This window comes from Polistes fuscatus, unplaced genomic scaffold (genome assembly GCF_010416935.1).
Source record: "Polistes fuscatus isolate 324 unplaced genomic scaffold, CU_Pfus_HIC Scaffold4, whole genome shotgun sequence".
In the NCBI taxonomy this organism is placed as follows: domain Eukaryota; kingdom Metazoa; phylum Arthropoda; class Insecta; order Hymenoptera; family Vespidae; genus Polistes; species Polistes fuscatus.
In genome coordinates this window covers 8,851,297-8,876,331 of record NW_025113118.1, presented here as the reverse complement: position 1 = coordinate 8,876,331, position 25,035 = coordinate 8,851,297, and the positions used below count along the sequence as shown (strand labels likewise).

General features: G+C 28.5%; 1 protein-coding gene across 13 annotated transcripts in view; it reads right to left on the bottom strand.

Annotated features, from left to right (window-relative positions):
* Window positions 1-6,808: 6,808 nt before the first annotated feature.
* Window positions 6,809-25,035, bottom strand: part of LOC122521415 (potassium voltage-gated channel subfamily H member 2) — a 122,348-nt gene continuing 104,121 nt past the window's right edge. For 4 of the 13 annotated variants that reach the window (XM_043642128.1, XM_043642135.1, XM_043642132.1 and 1 more), the window contains 15 exons: window positions 24,922-24,942; window positions 18,418-18,572; window positions 17,757-17,877; window positions 17,331-17,451; window positions 16,680-16,989; window positions 16,204-16,540; window positions 15,893-16,080; window positions 15,292-15,416; window positions 14,289-14,384; window positions 13,465-13,605; window positions 12,438-12,768; window positions 11,951-12,028; window positions 11,013-11,117; window positions 8,653-8,892; window positions 6,809-8,093 (listed from right to left, as the gene is read on the bottom strand). In XM_043642128.1, coding sequence (XP_043498063.1) covers window positions 7,595-8,093; window positions 8,653-8,892; window positions 11,013-11,117; window positions 11,951-12,028; window positions 12,438-12,768; window positions 13,465-13,605; window positions 14,289-14,384; window positions 15,292-15,416; window positions 15,893-16,080; window positions 16,204-16,540; window positions 16,680-16,989; window positions 17,331-17,451; window positions 17,757-17,877; window positions 18,418-18,572; window positions 24,922-24,942 — 2,868 coding nt within the window. In that variant the 3' untranslated portion in view covers window positions 6,809-7,594. The remainder of the gene's footprint in view (window positions 8,094-8,652; window positions 8,893-11,012; window positions 11,118-11,950; window positions 12,029-12,437; window positions 12,769-13,464; window positions 13,606-14,288; window positions 14,385-15,291; window positions 15,417-15,892; window positions 16,081-16,203; window positions 16,541-16,679; window positions 16,990-17,330; window positions 17,452-17,756; window positions 17,878-18,417; window positions 18,573-24,921; window positions 24,943-25,035) is intronic. The other 9 variants (XM_043642129.1, XM_043642137.1, XM_043642138.1 and 6 more) reach the window with 9 other exon arrangements.

The following is a 25,035-nucleotide window of genomic DNA, read 5'->3' as shown; positions in this document are numbered from 1 at the left end:
GGTGTAGGTGTAGGTGTAGGTATGTGTGTGTGTGTGTATATTTATGTATACGTATATACAGGACAATTCTGCGTAGAAATTGCAATAATTTTAATAATAATAATAATTAATAAGGGAAAAGATGCGAAGAAATTTATTCTATACGTGATTAGGATTCCTACGTGTTTTTTATCTTCACTTCCGTTTAACTTTAATGTTTTATTTTGTTCTCTTTTTTTTTGCGGATAATTTGAAAAATGGTTTTAGAATTCGATTAGATGAAAGTGCGTCTCAGATGACCATTCTCAAATTTGCATTTGTTTTTTTTTCCTTTCTTTCTTCTTTTCTTTTAAATTGAAACTATTCGTAATCGTAACTTGCGTTTGTGTGAAGTGTTCATTTTTTTTTTTTTGTAAATAACAACGCGATAAAACTGGTCTCGATTAATTTCACTTTTTTCTCATTCGACGTTTGAAAAAAAAGTTTCGAATCTGAAGATTAAGAGAAAGAGAGAAAGAGAGAGAGAGAGAGAGAGAGAGAGAGAGAGAGAGAGAGAGAGGGAAGGAAGAAAGAAAGAGAAACAGGAAGAGAAAGAGAAAGAGAGAGAAATGAGAGAGAGAGCGAGATAGAGCGTTCGTTTTTTTTAATAAATAAAAAAAGAAAACGAATTAGAAAGAACATTAGTCCTTTTTATTTTTTTTATCTTCAACTTAATCCTTACGTTCGTTCTTTCATTCATTTAAAATAAAACAACAACAAAAAAACAACGAAAATAAAAGAAAAATATATTGTATAAGTAAAGTAGCACTATGTTGTAATTTTTCCATAAGTGATGAATATGAAATCGTTGTAGACGACACGCGTTCTAAAATAACAAAATTTCTCGTTAATCTTCATAAAAAAAAAAAGGAAAAAAAATAAGAACATAAGGTGATCGTTAAAAAATTTGCGTGAGTATATTAAATTAATATATAAATATTATATAAATATACTAACTGTATTAACTTCAAAGTACTGTGCTTTGTCACATGTTGTGTGCTTCATGTTTCAATATTTGCAATATTTGTAATATTTGTTAATATAATACTAACCTACGTATATATATGAAACGAACATGGTATTGTTTTTTTGTAATCAAAAGTAAAATTAATATTCCGTTTGAAAATAAAAAAATAACGCCTGAATAAATATCGTGATTGAAAAACGTTGTGTTATATCCTTCGCGACGACTAGACACGGTGTTTTCTTTTTCCTTTCTTTTTTTCTTTTTATATGTGTTTTTTTTTTACATGTAATAATCATTGGACCAGAAGTATTGATTATTTTTTTTTTTAAATTACAAATGACTAACGCGGTAATATATATATATAAACTTAGCGGGAATTCGCACATTTGTATCGATTATTATATAATTTTTATATATATTATATATAAAAATATGTTCGCGAAAAAACGATAATGCCTTAAAAATAGCAGCAGCGCGTTTTTCTAGAAACAAATGCTACTACCTAGCTGAGAAAAATTATGATATTCATCGGTCTCGTGTGGTATTCTTTTTTTTCCTTTTTTAATTTTTAAATCTTTTTTCAATCGAGCAATGTTGTTATATATCATAAATTTTCACCTCCTAATTTCACGCACTTTTAGCAAATACGAGCATATTTTTCGTTCGATTGATTGCATATCGTCCAATTGCATGTTTGGATTGAATATGTTAATGATTCTGTTAAAAAAAAAGGTAAACCCTTAAATGCACTGCACGAGATTAAAAAAGATAATTCGACGATGTAATTAATTAATTCAACAAATATTTGTATAGAATATTGAAATTTGAATTGAAATTTCGCGGTGGTAAAAAAAAAAGACAAAAAATTACGACAAAACGTTGTTACCTTTTTTTTTTCTTACACACAAAACTTTGTCTAACGGTTATTGAATCGTTATTATGATGTTTTCTCATTTTTTTTTTTTAAGTTTCATTTCGTTGGTTTTCCTAAAAAACAAAAATGTCTAGAAAAATAAATTATACTACGACGTTTTTTATAGAAAAATATTAACGAGATAATATATGTTATGGTTGCATCGCACTTGTTATGCCAGATTGAAATATTGAAAACGAAGAAACACAAAACAAACAAAACAAAACAAAACGAAAAAAGAGAGAACAAAATTAACAGTAAGAAAAAGAAAAAAATAATTCAAAACTTTATTCTTCTTCTTCTTCTTCTTCTTTTTCTACTAGTTGCAACGGACGAAAAAGTGCGTACGAACGTTTCTCTCTCTCTCTCTCACTCACACACATTCTCTCTCTCTCTCTTACTTTGAAATTTTTATTAACAATCCATAATACTAATCAACATAGTTATCAAAAAAATAATCGCAGCTCTCGCAGTCAATCCATCCTTTCCGATACTTTTTTTGATCTCTTAATCACATTTGACAATAATATTTCTCATAATCAGTTCGACAACATCAAAAAAAAAACCATCCATCCATTCATCCGCGTGTGCTTTCAGAAAGCATAATAGTAAATTACGTAATCAGAAATATGGAAGGACAAAGGGTTAAGATAGACCATTTCGAAAGCTTAAAATAGTTTAGGTATAAAGTATTGCAGATAAATTTAATTTTTAATAGGAAAAAACGCGAGGAGACAAATATTTCCTGTTTTTTTTCTTTTTCTTTTTTTCTTTTCCCTTTATCTGTTTCCAAGGAACTGACTCTCCTCTACGCTCGCTCTCTCTCCTCTCTCGCTCTCTCTCTCTCTCTCTCTCTCTCTTCGCTCTCTCTCATATTTTTCTTCCTTCATTTCCAGGACACTTTTCTTATAACCGTAACTCGATTTTTATTATTATTTTTTTTTACGATTATACCTCATCCCTTCTCCCTTCACCCATCTCTCTCTCTCTCTCTCTTTCATTTAAAAAGATTCTTTCGCCGTATATCTAAGTGCGAAAATCCGCGTGTGCTGCGTATACTACTACGTTAGAATAATTAAGGATTCGCTATCTTCATATTTAATTAAAAGCTGCTTTGTTCGTTTTTTTTTACTTGATAAAGTGCCTCTAGTGTTGGCTTGCCTTTCCTCTTCATCGTCTTCATCTTCATCTTCATCTTCATCTTCATCTTCATCTTCATTTTATTCTTCGTCATTTTTTAACTTCGTTTTTTTTCATCTTTGTTCATCCATGTTACAAAGTAACAACTACGAGTCTGCCGTGACATCGTTTATTTCGTATCGAATAATAATGTCGGTTTTGCGTGATTAACATTTTGTAAGAATTATTTGGTCGAAAATGACTGACAACGAGCAAAGAACGAATGGGACGGCGTTCTTCTTCATCTTCATCTTCATCTTCATCTTCATCTTCATTTTCCTTTTTTCTTTAAATTATTTTTCATAACTTCTTTTACATCCTCGTTCCCCCTCCCCTCCCCCAAAAAAAAGAAAAACTTGTCATCCAATTTATTTCTTATCGTTTACTTTTCGTTTTCTATTCTCATAACAGATCATCGGTAGGATCGATCTTAAATTATTATAGATCATTATCGTTATCCATCCTCGATACGAGCATGGGGGATGCGTTAACGGTGCAAGTGAAAAGAATAATTTTTCAAGTATTTTAAAGTATCGAGAGAAGGACGAGAGAAAAAAGGAAAAGAAAATAAAAGAAAGGAAGAACAAAACAAACAACCTAAAGTATATACATATATACATGTGTGTATGTGTGTATATATATATATATATATAAAGTTATTATATACATGTATGCTTAAATTTGTAAAAGTGTGGCAGCAGAGATGATAAAATCGTAATAAGAGCTCGGCGAGATATTTTGTTTATACATATTATTTACTTTGCGATTTAAAAAAACACGTACATAGGACATATACATATGTATAACGATATTTAATCTCTCTCTCTCTCTCTCTCAATCTTTTTTTCATTTTTTTTTTAATGCGAATATACACACACACATACATACATACATACATACATATATACATACATACATACATACATATATACATACGTGCTGATAATTAAATTTAAAAAAAAATTGAACCAATGTGTGAATATTTGATCAATTTATATCTTTATCATAAAATTAATTTTTGTATTATATGAAATAAATCATAAAATAATATTTATATATCCATTTATTGATTTTAAAATCATTTTGTCACGTAATTATCAGCACGCATATATGTATATATTATATATACACACAAATTAATATCACTGATGATATTTGGTTATCTATATCCTTCCTTATAATTCCAAAATTTTTACCCTCTTTGATAATAACTGCATGCACAGAGAGTACATACATATGTATATGTAATACGCATAATTTCAATGATCATTATTAGAATTTTCTTCTTCCTCCTTTACACATCCCTTTTTCTTTTAACCCCTTCTCCATCATTTTCTTATTCGGCGATAATAAAAACAAATTAGTCGTAACTATAATTGGAATAATTTATAATAAGAATAATAATAATAATAATAATAATAATAATAATAATAATAATAATAATAATAATAATAATAATATAATAATAATAATAATAATAATAATAATAATAATAATAATAATAATAATAATAATAACAACAATAATAATAATAATAATAATAGTCGTTTTCGTTCATAATTTATCATCGTTATCGTCCACTTGAAGATAATACAACGTCGTGATATATAAATATAAGAATAATTATCAACTATATAATGTTTAAGAATATATTAGCGATCATCGTTTTTGTCTTGCATTTATACCAAATTTTATTTTCTTCTCTTTCCCTTTGCCATTTTATTTTTTCCCTTTTCCCCCTCAACACCATTCTCGAATGAATTTCGTTCGTTACGTTCGATTTAAAAACCGACAAGTATGTCGTCCACCATCTTGCAAAAGATCTCGTTTTCGTTTGTTTTTTTGTCTACCTTCTAATTTCTCCCTTTCACCCCTCCTCTTGATCTTCATTCAAATACTCGGTAGTGCATTCTCTCTCTCTCTCTCTCGCTCTCTCTCTAATAAATTTAATTACATATTACGTGATATTATTTTTTTTTCTCATCGACGTTTTTATTTTATTTTATCTAATTTAATTTAATTTAATTTTTTTTTCTTAATATTGCGAAGCGTCGCATGCTTCCTCAAAGTCGCCTATGTAAGCGTTACAAAAAGAAGGGTGTGCTCTCAGTCATCGTTTTTTTTTACTTTACGCATATTTACTTTTATTTTTTTTGCCTCTTTTTTTTCTTTTCTTTTCTCTTATTTTTTTTTGTTTTGTTTTGTTTTAAATTCATTTAATTATAATCCTTTTTGTTTATTCGTTTATTTATCGCGTATTTTTATTTTTATTAATTAATTTTTTCTTCTCTCTCTCTCTCTCTCTCTCTCTCTCATAACTTCGTTTTCTACGAGCTTTTACTTTTTTATTTCATTACTTTATTTTTGTTTTTTTTTGTTTTTCACTGAAAGACTATGTCCGATACTTGCGTTCGTTTCCCCAAACCCTTCTGTCCCTTCTCTTCAACCCTTTCCTTCTCCTCCTCCTTCTTCTTCTTCATTTCCTACAATCTGTTGTCTTTTTTTTCTCTTATTCATTACACGATATATTTAACATATGTTTACTTTCATTCTTTTCTTCGACCTCGCACACGTTTTTCTTTCCCTTCCTAATTTTCTTTCTCCTCTTCATCTTCATCTTTTTCTTTTTCTTCTTTTTCTTCTTCGTCGTCGTTATTTTCTCATTTCTATATTCGGCGTTTTATTTATTTCACGTATTCGCATTTTTGTTTAATATTTAATTTTTTTTTCTTTCTACCATTTTTTGGTTTTTATCATTATCATTATCATTATCATTATTATTATTATTTTTATTATTATTATTATCGTTATCATTATAATTATTATTATAATTATTGTTATAATTATTATTATAATTATTATTATTATTATTATTATTATTATTATTATTATTATTATTATTATTATTATTATTATTATTATTATTATTATTTGAAATGTTTTCTTTTTCGGTATTTCAAGCGTGTTTTATTTTTATTTTTTAGCGTATACGCGTGTGACGTGTAATCTACACGGAAAAAAAATCGTCCGCAGGTGAGCGAATAAAAAATGTGTTCGCCCGGTCCGATTCTAGTGTCCGTCTCGGCAGCTGTGTCGCTTTGATTAAATAAAAAAAAATAAAATCCAAAACACAAAAAACAAAAGTAACAAACAAAAAAGAAATAAAAAAACATATCTTTTCCGAAGGGTTGTGTTCTCGCTGTATTGGTGGGGAAATTTTAGTTGTTTTTCGTTCTCTCGGGGGGGAAAACGCTTTTTAAAAATCCTTCGAAAAAAAAAAAAGAAATATTCACACTTAACGTGTATCATTGAATTATTTTCCCGATGTGAAAATTTGTCTATCAATGTTCTAATATGCAATAGGACAAACGACGGTGCTGCGTTTGTCCTTGTTTATATACTGACTTTTCTGTTTTACTGCATTTATTAAAGAGTGATTTTTTTGTTTTTTCTTTTTTCTTTTTATTTACTCGCTGTATCTTTTTAAAAGTAAGCAAAATACGTGCTCACGTGTGTATAATTATTGACAATTTGTTTTTTTTTCTTCTTTCTTTGTTTCTCTTCGTGTACTTCGTTTTTGAAGGACGCAATTTGTTTTATTTTATTCTTTTTTTGTTTTTGCGTAATTAATGTTCGTGTTTACCGTTTATTATCATCCCTTCGTTATCGTTCTTCTATTTCCGTTCTTATTTCTTTTTCTTTTCTTTTTCTTTCCCCTTTCACATTTTTTCTTTTCATTTTTTTACTTTTTTCTTTTTTCCCTCGATAAGAATAGAACGCGCTCGTCGATCAGTTTTTCATCCTAGACGATTTTAATCATTTTCTCTCTCTCTCTCTCTCTCTCTCTCTCTCTCTATTTTTCTATCTTTTGAACATACGTTAATAAATATAATATATATATATATATGCATACTAATATCCGAGTCCGGGGGGGGGTCTCTTGGCATTGAAACGTGTGAAAGATTGTGATATGGCAAAAGCTTTTTTTTTTCTTTAGATAAATACTTTTACTATGGTCGAGTATGGATTTAATCCCAAAGTAAGGTTTTAAGAAAGAAGGTGTTTTAATAATAATTTATATTTTAAAGATTATTTAGAACAAGGAGGAGAGGAGCAGGGATAAAATTAAGCATCTTTTTTTTGCCCGTCGAATTAGTTAAATATCATTTTTCTAAGAGAGAAAACCCAATAGACCAGCAGCGTGCCATTTTTCTATTATCAATTATACACTATATATATATATCTTTCTCTTTTTTGCTCTTGACACTGTCAGTAATCATTCATAATCCGGCTTGGGCGGGGGGACAAAGAAAAAAAAACCGGAAACGAGTTAGCAAGCGAACTCACAGCAGTTATTTTTCTTCCTTTCTTCCTTCCTTTCATTTTGTTTTTTTATTGTTGCGGGTGGGAAGCTTGAGCCAGTTTTTAGTTGACCCCACCAACAGCACGTAAGTAAAATCTTATTATTCGTTTCGTCTTCTTTAATTCCGAATGATGAAATCCGTTTGAATTGTCCCTTAACTACCATGATCTTGATCTAACTCGTCCAATGATTCAAGTCTTGCTATTGGTGCCTCGTTTATCGTAAATTCCCATGACATGTCTTCGCTAGTTTGCCTAGAAGATTCTTGACGTTGATTACTACCACCACCCAACGATTGGACGACACTACCATCTTGTCCACCACCACCATTACTACTCGTAATTAATTGTTGACCACCCGGTATTGTTCCTCCTCCTAACCCCGTTGCTGTTGTTGTCGTAGTCGTCGTAGTTGTTAATCCTCCTGTCAATGTTGTCCCATGTCTACCACCACTACCACCACCACCATTTTCCGTTCCACGTTGTTGTTGTTGTTGTTGATCGTTCAAACAACGATGATTGGACGATGAATCTTTACGCGAATCCCCGCTACGTGGTCTTTGTGAACTTCCTCTGGTTTCTGGTACCGACACCACGCAAGTCCATGGATCCTCTCCTTCAGGTTCGGATCTTTTGTTGAATGAACTGTACCTACTTTTATGGAAATAATCGCTCATTTATTTGTTCATACTTTCAAAATATTTAGTTGACCAATAAGTTCATGTAATTGTTTATGTCATTTATTTGTTCAGTAATAAATTACATATGCTTCATTGGTCAATTATTAGATTTTTTTTCTTTCTTAACATATTATCGATCGATTATACGTAATTTGTCGTATTTCGTTTTAACGAATCGTCAGATTTTTATCTAAGAAGAATAACTGTTGGCAAATCAAATAGTAATAATTGTTTATATGATTGAAATTTTAGATAGAGATCAAATTTGGAAATATTCAATTTAAATATTAGGGCGAATCTCAAAAGTTCGTGCGATTTTGTTTTTTAATTAATATTTGCAAAGTAAGTTTTATAACAAAAAAAATAAAAATCCAATCCATTATGCAATTTATAACACAATAAAAGTACGAATTTTTGGTTCATCCTAATATTACAATACTATTGTAATATATTTGATAATCGGATTAAGGTGGGGGTGGATCAACGATGTATTAAGAATATAAAAAGAGATAAAAACAATAAGAGATACATACCCGCTTCTAAATTCACCTCTTCTGAATGCCGCAGGCTGACTATGCCAAGCGTGTGGTTGATGAGTTTGTTGGGTGGTCGTAGGTACAGCCAAGTCAACCGGTTGACTCTGTGATCTGGTAGGTGCCGTCCTTCCGTTCAAGGCTGCCTGAAGGGCCGTTGCCAAGGCTGACGTATCAGAAGTCATAGTAAGTCTCGATGTACCTGATGACGTAGACGTTGGTTCCCTTGTTGGTGGTCTACTGTGAAAACAATTTTCGACAGTCATTTCTTTTTTTTTTTTTAAAACACCACCCACCGATCAGTTTTTATTCAAATTTTTGAATCCATCATCAGTAATCGAAATCATTTTCGAGACCGTTTTAATAACAAAAAATGTCTATATATATAATTTATATGTATATTAATAAAATAATAATTAAATATTCGAATTATATAAAAAAGCACGTGAATTATGTACAATGGGATTAGGGTTAAAGGCCGCTAAATAATTGTCTAAAGAATTTGTTTTTTCCAGAGCAGTGTCCCGTTAGACCACGTGATTGTTTTCCTATCCTTTTAAAAAAAATCGTCGAAATAAATTAAATTAATTAATAGATAATTAATCGATCTATCGATTCGATACAATTCAATACAATACAAAATCAATTAATTAATCATTGATATCGACTACTTTTTTTTTTGTTTATTATTTTATCCTAATATTATTCACATTACTTGATATGTTATTTACACGTGTGTGCGTTTGAAAAATGATAAATATTACTACGATACGATAAAAATTCTAATTCGTGGTTAAAATGCTCGGAAACCATAAAACTTGCTTGCTTGCATATTATAAGTGCTAACTATTACGAATCAATCTAATTCAATTCTACATTATTATTGCTCTGCGAATTATAATAATAATAATAATAATAATAATAATGATACTTCAATGCAGCATCCCAAACGTTAAATTAACGTTTTCGCAAAGAAACTACTATTTGTTAACTACCAACAAAATAAGATTTACAAAATAATGAACGTTTTACATTCTAAAAGATAATAATTCAAGTTATTTTATTTTACTAATAAATAAATCAAATATTCCGTCATTTTGGTTTTCACGTTCTCCAGTGAATATTGTGAATGCGTACACACACACACACAACAGACACACATATATATATATATCGTAAATGTACATTAATATACAAGGTGTCTCGAAATATTTGAAACGCAATAATTGGTCTCACGTATTACGAAACATCTTTGTTAATGTGTGCGTGTACATTGTTCACAGTAAACACATAAAATTATTCACATACGTGCTAGAAACAACGGAACGTTTGAGGGGAAGATTAGGATCATAAATAAATAAATAATCATATGAATCAATAATAAAAAAAAACAAAAGGTGTCGCGTTATTCCAGTCAACTTTTTCTTCCAATTTCTTTAGTATTTTTTTCTATCTTGATTTGGGGTTTTTTTTTTGTATCGGTGAAGAAATTTCGAAAATGAGAATTTTCTGTGATGGCGAATAAAAAATAGATGCAGTCAATAACCCATGCATGATCATATTTCTTTTTGTTATACTAATTGATTTACCTTCTTTGTTTAAAAGCGATGGAATTTTCGAGAAGCGTAATAAGGAAAATGTTGAAATTAAAAATAAAACTGAATCAACGTTTCATGGGAAATCTGAAGCTCGACGAAACGTTCAAACAACCAATGAGAAACTTTCTTTTTTTAAAAAAAAAGAATGATTTTTCATTACAGAAATTTTTCTTTTTTTTTTCTATACGCGATTAATATATTTTTTAACTATACTAGCAAACCAATCATCGTTATTATTGAAAAATGAATTGACGTTGACGATTCAAATGTCCATTGTCGAGCCCAAGATTTTTTGATGCCAGATTTTTTATGTTCGAGAAAAAAAAACAAAAAGACAAAGAATAAATAAAATGATTATGCGCGTTCGAACGTTTTTACGACGAAGAAATCGTTTTTAAATATGTACAAATACAATTGTAACATTATTACAACGTGTTCGTTATTTCGAATCGAATGAAAAAATTTAATTTTATATTTTCGTTTGAGTTTTCAAAACGTATCCCCGAAAGAAAAAATTGAAGTACATCGAATATAAATATAAAAATATCTAAAAGCAGTCATAGAGATAAAGAAATAGAAAAAAAAAAAGAAGAATAAAATTTATAGGAGCACAATAATAATAATAATAATAATAATAATAATAATAATAATAATAATAATAATAATAATAATAATAATAATAATAAAAAGCACCCGGATCTCAGAATTTATGTACAACAAATGAAAGGAAATTATATTTATCCCGGTGATGATGATACCCACACAAGTTTTCCGTGTCGCAAGTCTCCTACACCATCGGCAGTTTTTAAGATACGTTGCTTGTTTCTCCAAATCCAAAATGTCGAAATCCTTCGTGAAACGCTAGAACTGCGGAATATGTGTGTGTTTTTTTTGTTGTTGCATGTGTGAAATTGTTGTTTGATTTTGAACAAAACAAACAAAAAAAAAAAAACCAACAAAAAATAACAAAGCGAGATGGTTGGTTGCATTTTCCTTCTTCTTTTTTTATTTTTTATTTTTTTTTAAACAAGCGGTATTCGAACTACTCAATTCAATTACGTGAACGAAATAGGAGGTACCTTTTCGAATTACAAAAAGATATATATTCTCAAAAATAATTGTTTTTAATTTAATAATGAATAATGTTGATAATGTAAATGGTGAGCGAGGCGAGAGATTAAAAATAAATGAAAAATTAATCTGAAAATGATGCAAAAGTTATGGAATAAAAAAAAAGGAAATAAATGTAACGTAAAATAAAACGAGCCGTTCTAAAGTCTAGTTGGAAATCTAGATTGAAAGAATAACGATTATAAAAACGCATAAGTTTCCTCTCGCTAATATTGATGTCGTACTAATAATTAAATTCATGATTTAGAAATAAAGGGATAAAAAGGAAACACAATGTCTTTTCATTCTTTCTTTCTTTCTTTCTTTCTATTTTGTTGTTGTTGTTGCTGTTCTCTTGATTAATCATTTCGTCCAATAATCAAAGTGATTGAAATTGAAATTAACGTGAAATAAATCAACGTGACGGGAATAATATAATAATCGTCAATATAATTGTATAGAAAAAAGGATCAATATATTTTGTGGATAATAATAAATTATCCTCGATCATTTTCAAATAAATTCTTTCAATCGACTTGCGCAACACTGCTCTGAAGGGGTTGTTGAAAGAAGATTATGATTATGGTCACCTTCGGAACTTGTCCAATTTATCCAAAATAAAAGACGCCGAAATCAAATGCAACTGATCCAGGGATTTCGAAAGAAAGCTTTTCAAGAATAAAAAATATATTACGATTAAACTTCCTGGGGAGGTAAAAGAATCATAGTGAAGAAGACTACTACTGTGAAAAATATATATATATATGGTCATCTAATTAATTATATCATAAATGTGTTACGTTCATCGTAGGAAAGAAGAACCAAAAAAATACTAAAACCTATAATAAGAGAGCTCATCTATCAAAATCCTTTCTTTTTTTTTTGTTTCTATTTTGTATAAAAAAGAAAAAACAATTATTAATCGTAAAAATAAACACGAGGGTACAGACACAAATAAGATGCTAAGAAACAAATAATAATAATAATAATAATAATATTGTTTAAGATCGGTCGCGAAAAATAATTTTGTTTTCTTTCAATTATATATTATACATCAAATAATAATCATCGTTTTACCTAAACAACCCATGCGACGTGCTAGGTTGAATCTTTCCATTTCCGTTATTAGAAATAGCCGGAGTTGTTGGTGGTTGGGGTTCGCTGGCAGATCTTTGAACGAGTGCCGGTGGCCTACCGGTTTGTCTTGCCGAACCTGCAGGTGCAGTACCAGGCATCATTTCTATGCTAGAACTTTCCCTCGACGAATTAAGCGTTTGTTGTAACAATGTTAATATCAATCTAATGTCTCCGGTCACCGAAGTTTCCAATGATGTTACTTGTCTCGTCAATTGATCTATCCTAGCATTTATTTCTTCTATCGGTCGTCCTGGACCACTTTGAAAGTCACCTAAAAAAGAAACGAACGAAAAATAAGGAAGAATGATTTTTGGAAAATCTATCGTCAAACAAAAAAACATCAGTTAGATTTATTTTAACGATTATAATCATTATCAGGGTGAAATCAAAGTTTCGTGCGTTTATTGTGTTCTTTCGGATGGATAGCAATCTTTTTTTTTTTAAGGACAAGAGAATGACTTTATATGCATGTGGTAATGTTAATTTAAGAAACACACGAATTTTTGGTTCATTCTAATATAAAAAACCTTCGCACTCCGAATTATATTTCAATTTTATTACCAGCAGATACTGATGCTTTTTAAATATCTTATTTGAAATTTTCTTTTAATTGAAGAAAATATGGTAATTTAAATATATATAATAAATATATTTATATAGTCTTTTTTTATTTATTGTTAATTTCTATGTATATATTATCTATTTATTTATATTTATTTGTATGTATTCTCTCTTTTTTTCCTCTTTTTTATATTTTATAATTTATTTATTTATTTATATTTATTTTTATCATTATGTATCTTCTTTATATTTTAATATTAATGTATTTATATTTATATTATTTTATTTATCAGTACTATATTTATATTATTTTTATATTATCTTTATCTTTCAATATTTTTATTCTGTTTATGTAACAATGCAGAAAGTTTAAGATTTTTTGTTATTTGTTAATTGTAAGATTTACCGTGAGAATGTGGATGCTGTGGTGGGGAAGGTGTTGTATAATGACTGGATGTCGTCGAAGTTGGATGAATAACGTTTTGACTTAGGCAACTTTCACCAGTGGCCGAACTTCTACGCGCTGGTTTTGTCAACGGCGTTGTCACTGATTCAGAATAAAATATTTTTGTTTATGTCAAAAATATAATAAATATTATAAATGTAGATATGTGTTTTTCTTTTTGATTTTTTTTTTTTTACACGGATATATTTGTAATCATTCGAATGAACAACGTATATATACAATGACATTTGTTTCTTTAACATATTTTACAAGACACACTCTCTAAACAACAAAGCTTTCTATAATGACTGTGGTTGGTTTGATCAAGTTGAAGAAAATCGAATCAAATCCCATATATCATTTTCGTATACTTTTGTAATGATGTCTTCCAAAACCAGTCTGCTGGATTCCATAATAATTCATTTTTCTAATCTGTTTGTCAGTCTCTCTCTCTCTCTCTCTCCCTTTCTTTCTTTTTCTAATAATATATACTACAGGTCAAAATTATATTTACCATTCAACAAAAATGTCTGATATAAAAATTTTGATTTAAATTCAATTTTTATTGGGAAATTAATGAATTCCATCAAATTGCATAAAAGTTGACTTTTTAAATTGCCAATTAATGAATTTAAAATGATTAAAAAATGTTTGTAAATGGTAAAAATAATTGTAACCATTGGCATGGGAATTATAAACACATAACGATGCGTGGGCTTACCGAACCCAATAATGATCTCTTCAGCATTAAAAGTGGGATTTTCTACTTGCAATAAAAAACTTACTCTGTTTGGCGAGGTAATCATGACTCGTTAGAGGCTGCAGATGAATCTTGTGCTGACGTAGGTCCGGAATACTGCGCTTGAGATGGGTTAGCATGCCTGAACAACCATGTTTTCAAGGTGTTAACGAACTCGGGAATAAAACCAAACGCAACCGCAAAAGCTTTTTAACACACACTCGGTCACTTACGTAAAAACTTTTACAAGCAAAAAAGAAGAAGAAAAAGAAGGAGGAAGATAAGTGGGTTTTTTTGGGGGTGGGGATGGGGGCTGAAGGAGGTTGTCCAACATTTTTCTTTCGCAAAGTCTGGGCTGAGGGGGGTGGGGGGTGAGTTATGTAGCCGGAACATTAAATAAGCTAAATATTTAATATTTATAAATGTCAATTGGATTTGCGCATCGGAAAGTAATTTAATTAAATTGATTTTTCACCTGCTGAATTCTACATTTCAAATGCTTTGAGTTTTAAATATTGAAAAGGAAAATAGAAAAATGATTAAATTACTTTTCGAACAAGCTGATGAATTATGGTTAAGAACTTTCGAAAGATCTACTTAAGGGGACGGGGGCTGTGTGAATAAAAATGAAATACGATGCTTAAGATATCAGCAATTGAGAGAATCCAAAATTCATTTTGAATGATGAAAAATATTAACAAGTAAATATGGAGTCTCTGGCACGCGATACCCATCATAAATACAGATTCATCTAATTTTTCTTCTAATATCAACAAATGCCAAGATATTTATATAATATATATGTATGTAAAAAAAAAAGGTAATGAAATCTAACGAAAAAAAAAGAAGAAAAAAGTAGAAAGATAAAAAATATTTTCGTATCGATCGAAACGGTGGGGGGGAATCTATATTGTCGTGCAGCAGAAAACCACATTCCTCAAACAGTAATAAGAAAGACAGGCACGAAAATTGTTGTAAGGTCGATATAATTCTGAAGAATTATAAAAGATTTCGTGAGAAAATAATCAATAAACGTGTGATCCTCTCACCGGTAATGGAATTCAAAGTCGAACTTCTTTGCTTCGGTTCATCGAATTCCAAATTTAACGGTGTCACATCTTGACCAGCTTTGTCGGTACTAAATTCAAGGATACCGTGACCACTACTCTTATCGCTGCAAATGATCATTTATTTATATATCACACACATTTTTCAATATAATTATTATTTAAAGAAAAGAGTATTGCTATAGCCTAGGACGCCACTTTCATTTTTGTTTGTTTGTTCAAACCTTTTTAAGAAATTAATAAAAAGTATTAGGGGAAATCATTAATTTTTATTCATATAATAAAATTACTTTAAAATTGATTATATAACGATAATTTGTTATATATATATGTCATTAAATGTTTTTGTTAAAATTGAAAAAAATAAACCGTCGAGATATTAGTTGACAATCCAATATAATATTCTAATTTATTATTATTATTATAATTATTATTATTAATAATAATTAAAAAAATTAAAACCCCAATAAGAACTAGGATTGCGAGAAAGTGGCGTGTCTAGGCTTTTATTATAGAAAATAATGAAAACTAGAGAGAGGATAGAAACAAAAGAAAAGACAAATTTTAAAAAAGAGATAATTACTAGTCTTCTTGTTCGTCTTGCAAGGAATCTTGTCGACCTGTAGGTATAAGATTGGTGCCAGGACCTCCTCCAGGTCCTCGACGGTATCTTGGTGGACGGAAGGCAAATCTCCTGGCGTCAACTTCGACGTCTGTTGGAGTACTTACAGGAAACCTTGCTGACATTGGATCAACACCTGCTTGTTCTTCCTATCGTCAAGAAATTATAATTATTATTATTTTATTGTTTTTACCAAATTTTATAATCCTTCGTCACAAATCACTACATATATGTAACAAATATAACAATATAAAAATGAATCGTTAACTTACATCACGCATATTGAACGTTATTTCTAAATTTTGACTGAAGTGATTAGAAAATTCGGGATAAAGTGCCAATACGTCGAGCAAATCGTCCCTGTGTATCTTGTGAAGATCGCAATAGGTCAATGCACGAACGTTGCACGATGATTTGCCGACTGTCGGATAGATACATGGATTTTCACCGAATATGTCGTCCTTTCCTAATATGGCCATTACTATGTCGTCCTTCAATATTTCAATGCTTCCACGTGATATAAAATATAATGACGTTAATACGTCTCCTCGATGTACCAAAGTGTCCCCGGGTGGTGCATGTGTCGTTTTAAATTTTAATGATAAAGCTCTGCGTTTAAAAGAAAAAAAAAAACAAACATTAATTAAAAATAATTTTTTTTCTCGATTATAATAATAATAATAATAATAATAATAATAATAATAATAATAATAATAATAGTAATAATCAAATAATTTGCGTGAATTACCTCAAACAACCTGGACTAGCTCCCTCGAAGGCTCTACAATTGTTTAACAAATTTCTATTAAGATGAAGACAAATGTCAGCCTGAAGGCACTCGGGGAATCCTTTGAGAACGCTGTTCATATCGATCCCGTTTGTATAAGTCCAAGCATGCTGAAAATATTCTTCCAAACGTTGCCTAAGCGGGTTTGGTATTTGATGGAATCTTATGAATTCTCGGACCCTTAACATTTGCGTATGATATCTCGCAGTACCGCTGTATAATCTTTGAATTATTGCCGATACGTTACCAAATATACTGGCATACATTAGTGCTAAAAAAAGAAAAAACAAAGAGAAAAAATCTACGAAATCAAACCGATGGTCGAGGATCGATCGGTTATAGATGAATAAATATCAATATTTAATCCTTTCGTTACGTGTTGGCTTTACATTTGTTGTTTTCTTTCTTTTCCATAGAAAGAATTCACTTGCATATTCTTACGACCTTTATACGAATCGATCGAACAAAAGGGTGTTAACGATTCCCCTCCCCCTTATGTATATGTGTGTGTATGTGTGTGGGTCGTTGGTAACGAAAGAATTAAATATAAGAAAAAGAAGTAGAAGAAGAAGAAGAAGAGGAAAGAAAAAGTAAATATAATGATAAACTTACATCCTATCAGCATAACGATAATAGTAAATATTTTTTCGGTATCCGTGTTGGGTGCAACGTTACCAAAACCGACGGACGTTAAGCTGCTGAATGTGAAATACAATGCTGTGATATAACGACTCTGAAAAGAAAAAACAGGAAGAGGAACAAAAAAAAAGAGAAAAAAAAAAAAAAAAAAAAAGAGAGAAAACACGAATAAATGATTTAATAAAGAAATAAGACAATATATATATATATATAGGATTAAAATCCAATTATAATAATAGGACGTATAACGTTGATTTATTATTATTATTTTTATTATTATTTTTTTTATTATTATTATTATTATTATTATTATTATTATTATTATTATTATTATTATTATTATTATTATTAATTATTATTATTATTATTATTTGTTCCAAGACGAATCAAACGATTTACCTTTATACTCGGTCCACCGGTATTATTGTATGAATAAAATTGATGTGTGTCGTTGGCTAGAATATCCAACCAACCAACTTTACTCTTTAGCGTTGGTCTCTCTGCGTTTCCTATTGCATACCTTGAAGGATAACAAAATTAATCGATTAATGCAATTTTGTTAGATTGTTTGAATCAATATCTTATTATTAAAGAAGTAGGGGGGGGGGGTACGGAAACATATGATATATCGATGGAATTATTATAAATATTTTATTTGATTGTTTGGAGATCTAGCAATATCCTATTATTAAAATAAGTTTATCCAATTGTCAAGTTTTTAATTTGATAAATTAATTGGCTGTACTTTGAACTTTATTTTTAAATTAGGAGGGGGGGGAGAGGATGAAACATATATTTACTTGGTCAGATATACGCGTAAAATATATTTTGATGCATTTTATTCGTTGACACGTTGGACCTGAGTTAAGGGGAATGCTGTGATATAAAAATAGAAAGGTCGATTGGAATTTGAAACAAAACTAGGACGTGGGGTAGTGGTCAATGTTTGGGTAGCATCAATTTCTATATCACCTAATTTCTATCATGTAGTAAATAAAATGTTGAAATAATATCTGATATGTTTTTGGATACGTGTGTTTGTTAATTTTTCTGAACTTACCAAATGCAGGCCATCCAATGAGCAATTAGCGCGAAACTGGCCATTAATAGGAGCAAAACCGCTGCCCCGTATTCGCTGTATCTGTCGATTTTTCTGGCCACCCTGACCAATCGTAGAAGACGGGCAGTCTTCAGTAGTCCAATCAAGGTCGTCGTCTGAAAATAACGCGCCATTTTGTCCATCTAACACGAGACTAACTTCTTGACCGACATATTTTTCTTTTTTATTCTTTTTCTTTTTTTTCTTTTTTTTTTTAGAGAGATAATCTTTTCAACGTTCCCGACTTTATTATATTTTCATAGTTTTATAATCGTCATCCATCTTCTTCATTATTTTTATTTTCCTCTAACCTACTAAAGAGATCGATAACGAACGACCACAGTGTTACCATTTAATCGTTCAATAATGGAAATTTATTAATAAATCTAGTCGATCAGGATTAACGTTTCTTTTTCTTTCTTTCTTTCTTACTTTCTTTTTTCTTTTTTTTTACTCGATAACACGGCTCTCATTGTGCAATGGTTTTTAATTAAATATACTGGACACACGTTCGTTTCATACGTAGACATCTCGAATTATTGATGATTCAAAAGAAAGAAAAAGAAAAAACTAGGCTAATCTTTTCATTTCTACTTTTCCTTTCCTTTCATTTCGTTTCATTTCTGTTTTTTTTCTCTCTCTTTCCTTTCTTTACATTCATATCAAAGTACCAATCGTGGTATAGAGGAGTACATCAATAAATGTCAGAGATTCGTTTCAATTTTATTTAATTTTTTTTGCTTTTTTCTGTCTATAACCAATATTTTACCGAGCACGAATTTTATTAAAGATTCTTGATTAATTATTATTTACGTTAATTAACATTTTTGCTTTTCGATATAAGATTAAAATATATATCGAAGTGTATTTTATTTATCGAATAATATCGAGCGATTGTTATCTTTTTGTTTTGTGTTTTGCTTTGTTTTTTTTTTTTATTTAGATTATATTAACTATCAACATTAACAGAATAAAACAAATTAATAAGAGGTCTAATTACATGCAATCCTCTTTTATTCCTTACCTGTTATATTAGTTCGAAAACAACACTCCTAGGGAGCGAATTCCAATCGAACAGATTCAATTACAAATTTGAAATTATTCAAATAATAATAATAATAATAATAATAATAATAATAATAATAATAATACGTCTACCTTATTAGTATGATATTGACTATGATTCGATATTTCTAATAATATAAATCTCATCGTATAATCAATCGGTAATTGTGCAATATTTCTTTTGAATCGAATTTCTTTATATTAATTAACAAATACAAGGTGGTTCTTTTTTTTTTAATATGTGCGAGATTTTAGAAACGGTCTTTAGTATTTGTTTAAAAAAATAAATCAGATATGACACATCTGTCCGTTCTTAAAACAAGAATTCCACATATTTATGAAACATCCTGTATATTAATATAGTTAAAATATTTTCAATTGTAAGATTTGTAATCCGAATCACGTGACGATTGTTTAATTCGTTTCGAATATAATAAATTAATTTTTTAATAATACGCGTATACAAAGTATACGTGTGTATAAGCTCGAGAATAAAAATAACAAAATAAAACAAAAATTGCTTTTTTCTTTTTCAAATGGTCCATCTTAATAAGTAACAACGTTACCCATTTACAACGCATGCAAAAAAAAACCCATGACATATATATATATTATATTTGTTTAACATATACATAGAAGAAAAAACAGATATACAAATAGTGTTTATATATAATACACAACATGGCAGAATTATACGAAAAATAGGAAAGATGAAGCAGCGTTCAAGCGGTACAAAGTCGTACAACACACAATTTTTATAATAATGTATCATACAAAATACACAATGTATTTTCCAATGTATTTTTAAATGTAGGCAGTTTATCTGATAACGCGTGCTCAAATTTCATTCGCTTGGTGTGATTACTAGAAAAAAAAATTCATTCAATCGATGTCAGAACACAAATCATATCAAAACAAAAATGAAAGCACACTAATTTGATTGAAATAATGAAAAATAAAAATAAAAAAGAAAACGAAAAAAAGAAAAAAACAAGTATATAAATTTTGTAAATAAATATTACGCGGGTTTTTCGCATTCCACATTATATCACATGCTACAATTATATATATTTATATATATTTACATATATTTATATATTTATACAAGTAGTTCTCTGATACGAATGATTATTAATAATTTTTTTCTTTTAAATTTTTTCTTTTTTCATATATGAAAAAACATTTTTTAATGATTGCATTTTATTTTTTATTTATTTCTTTTTTTCATCATAGAAATAAAATCAGTTGTTTGATTATAAGAAAATGTATATTTTGTTATATTTATATTGATTAGAAAATTTCAATATTTGCTTCTCTTTTTTTTTTTTTTTTTACGAATTTAATCAATTAATTTTAATTATTTTAATTACACTTTTTTTTAATAAAATTGTAGAACTACCAATAGATATATATACATACATATATTTAAATAATGCCACAATGTAATACGTCAGCATAGTTAGAGAAACGTGTAAAAGTAGATCGAAGGATTAAGAACGGGATTGGTATTATCAGGATGTGAATATAAAAATCCGTAGGTATTATATTGAAATAAGATATTAGATAAGATTTTGTGGAAACTTTTTTTTCCGTTCATTTTTTTTATTTCCTGTACAGCTTGCAATAAAAGCGACAAAGAGAAATAAAAAACAAAGTGGAACAACTGAAGTTACGAACTAAAAAAAGCTCGATAAAAATAATAAAAAATGAAAGGACTTCTTGATATAGAAGATAGAAAATGTATAGAAAGAGAGAGAGAGAGAGAGAGAGAGAAAGAGAAAGAGAGAGAAGAAGAAAAAATAAATAAATAAAAAAAAGAAGAAATTAAAAAACAAAGATTTCAGATAGAAAAAAGACGGCAAAAGCTTACGTACGATAGTTTCAAAATTCCGTTGTTTAATTTTTCCTATTAGATGATTTGTGTTCGCTAATTTGGCCCTTCTGCGTTTTCTTCTGTGTCTGTGTCTCTGTGTGTGTATGTGTGTGTACGTGTATTTCGTGTGCGTGTGTACGCGTAAACCATTTTTTCTTATTTTTGTATAAACCTCTGTGCACGTTTCGCACACGGGCAAGTTTCAAAAATGAAATTAAAAGAAAAATAAAAAAAAAAAAGAAAAAGCAAAAAAGGGAAAGAGAGAGAGAGAAACGATCCTAATATTATTTCTTAATTACGAGCATTTCGTTTGTTTAATAATGATAATAATAATAAGAATAATAATAATAATAATAATAATAATAATAATAATAATAATAATAACAATAATAATAACAATAATAATAAATAGAACATATTTTTTAATTCGAAATTTAATCCGTAAATAATTGTCTTCTTTTTAAATTGAGTTTATAATTAATGTATCATCGTTCTTTTTTTTTTATTTTTTTTTTTATTCTATACCGATTCATGATAGGTATTAAATTTAAGATAAGGAAAATAGTTAATCGCGTATTGGAAGATAAAATAAAAATATATATCGTAAAAAATGAACAATTTGTATCGGTTGTTTGTGAAAATAATTCATTCTTGTGAGATATATGTAATTAAAATTATATATTCCAAAAGAAATTTTGATTATTATTACTTTTTTTTTTAAATGATGGATTTATCGAAACGCTCGTAAAGAAACTTTGTGCGATAAACTCTGCAACCCCTTTTGGCAAATGATTAAAAGGTATTGTTTAACATACGAACACATGTTTATAAAAAAAAAAGATAAATAGTATCGTGTGCTTATAGTATTAGAAATATATTTGTGAAAGCTGAAGAATATCCATAATAAGTTCAATAATAATTCTAACATAGTTGAATTTTTTCTAATATTGCAATGTAATCAATTTGTTTGTTTTTTTGTTCCTTACAAATAAAAAAATAAAATCAGCAATAAATAATATGCAATGTGCGTGTGTGTGAGATTTATAATGTACGTAAGATAGGAAAAAATAATTAAAAAAGAAAAAAAATAAATTAAATAAAAGAACGGAAAGAAAATGTTAAGATTATTTTCTACGGGAAAATATAAAAAGATCGAGTGGTTTATGGGGTGGTGGGGGTGGCGGGAGTGGAGGTGCAGAGGGAATGAATTATAAATACGAACAAGATGCAATTGAAATTCATTTTCTGCAATACCCCGACTGTGGTACTATAAATATCGTCAATATTTAATTGCAAAATTATTTACAATCAACAAAAAAAAAGAAATAAATATTTAAAATATAAAAAAATATTTAATATATATATTAAATAAAATGTGATATAATAATATATGTATGTATATTTCTTATCGAAAAGATTAAAAAAAATGAACAAACATAATAAATGAATTTTTTTAGTAAACGATCAATTTGCACAAGAACTTGTAGAAGTAAAAAATAAAAAATAGTAAATAATAACGTTGACGATCAATTTATTTTCTTGTTTTCTTTATTTTGTTTTTTTCTTTTTTTGTTGTTGTTGCAAAATAACGTTCCAACAAATTCGCGAGATAGAATTCGTAGTCGTTTTAAAAACATCTTTCATATAGCAAAGTATAATCTCACGTCAACGTTTTAAAACTACGCCACGTAAAATTTTCTCTACCCTCATTTTTCTTCTACTTTTCTTTTCTTTTGTTTTTTCTTTGTTTTTCAAAAGTTAGAGGAAACGTGACTCGCGATGTGACACGCATCGAATACGAGGACTCGTAATATTTTCTCCCCGTTGTGTTCATTGAAATCGTTCTTCCAGTATTACGGAAAATAGAAACAAAGAAAGATTGCAATTACTGTAAACGTGGAATAAAGAAAAAAAAATAGAAATTACAAATATTCCATCGTATTTCTTATACGAAATTGATCGTTTTTATAATATTTCTTCGATATATTCGAGAACCTATGTTAAGAAACTTTGTGAAAAAAACTGAAACGTAAAATATAAAGCAAATTATATATCTCAATTCAAAGCTTTCTACAGATTAAGAAATGAAAAAGGTTGTAGGGGGTGAGGGAATTGGGGTTGCAGTGTTCCTATATTTGATATAAATTCACTTTTATTCGTCCACTATCGTTTCTCGTAATTACATATACACATATAGAAAAATATATATATATATATGTATATGAATTATTATTAATTTTATACGTCTAAGAATTTTTACAAAAAAAAAAAGGGATAAATTATTGTTTGTACAAAAAAAAATTAGAGAAATAAATATTATAATTTTGTAAATATACATATATAAATGGAAATAGTGCGAAATCACATTCGGGAAGTATAAATACGTAAGTAATATTTGAAACAAAATTTAGTGTGTGTGTGTGTGTGTGTGTGTGTGTGTGTTTGTGATTGATTTGTGATTTAATTCGTGCCCGCGCGCGTGTACAATATTTGTGTTCATACAAAATCTTTCACAATAATGTTAGAACAATTTCAGAAATGAACAGAGAATTCCAAAAAAGCAGAAACGATAATAATTATCTCAAAAATACAAAACATCTTCGGTTTGTATTTTTTATTTTTTTAAATTGCTCATTATTTCGCAGACATATTTCTTATTCTAATTGTTATCACACATTCGGTTAATTAAATTTACTCGAACAGTTAACTTTCAATATTGAATTTTCTCCTTAAAAGAACTTCATCATTTTACATTTGTCGCGAGTAATGAAATTTTGATTTTTCAACACGTTCAACGATTCGAAAACAATTATAGGAGTAACATTTAACGCGTGAAATAATTTCGACAATTTTTATGATACGCATTACGAGTTTACAATTAATTTAAATGATGGTGGTTTATTACAAGCAATTTTTATTTAAAAAAAACTATTTTATTAACAATTTATTATTAAATAAAATAGTTTGTACGAATTTGTTTTATTGTTTTTGGTATACATTGTATATTTCTAAAATTGGTCCCACGTATTAAGAAACATCTTGTATGTTAATTTAAAAAGCGATGAAAAATTATCTGAATATATATATATATATATATATATATATATATATATATATGAATTATATATATATATATATATATATGGTTGTATGTATGTATGTAAATATGTATGTATGAAGAAGAGAGATAAAAATAGTGATGATAAGACATACGGCTGCGGTGATGATTTTTGTTCTTTTTTTTTTTTGGATTGTTTTATAATAATCACTGTGGTGGTGTATCGTACGTGAAGTATATTAGATAATTATATATTTATATAATATTTATATATATATATATATATATATATAGATATATATAATATTGATATATTAATATATTTATATATAAATAAAAGAAAACGAACGTACAAATCGAACTCTGAGCAAAAGTTATAATTCGTACAAACTCGTCACAGCCTTGTGAGTATTAAAACAAAAATAAATTTTTTTTTATTTGTGTGTGTGTATTTTGTGTGTCAACTAACCTCGTCCTTGTCCAAGCCGAGCTACGAAAACGTTAAACTGATGTTAAAATTCGTTAACTTTTATTATGGCAAACTTTAAGTTAACTTTTTTTTTATTTTTTTATTTTTTTATTT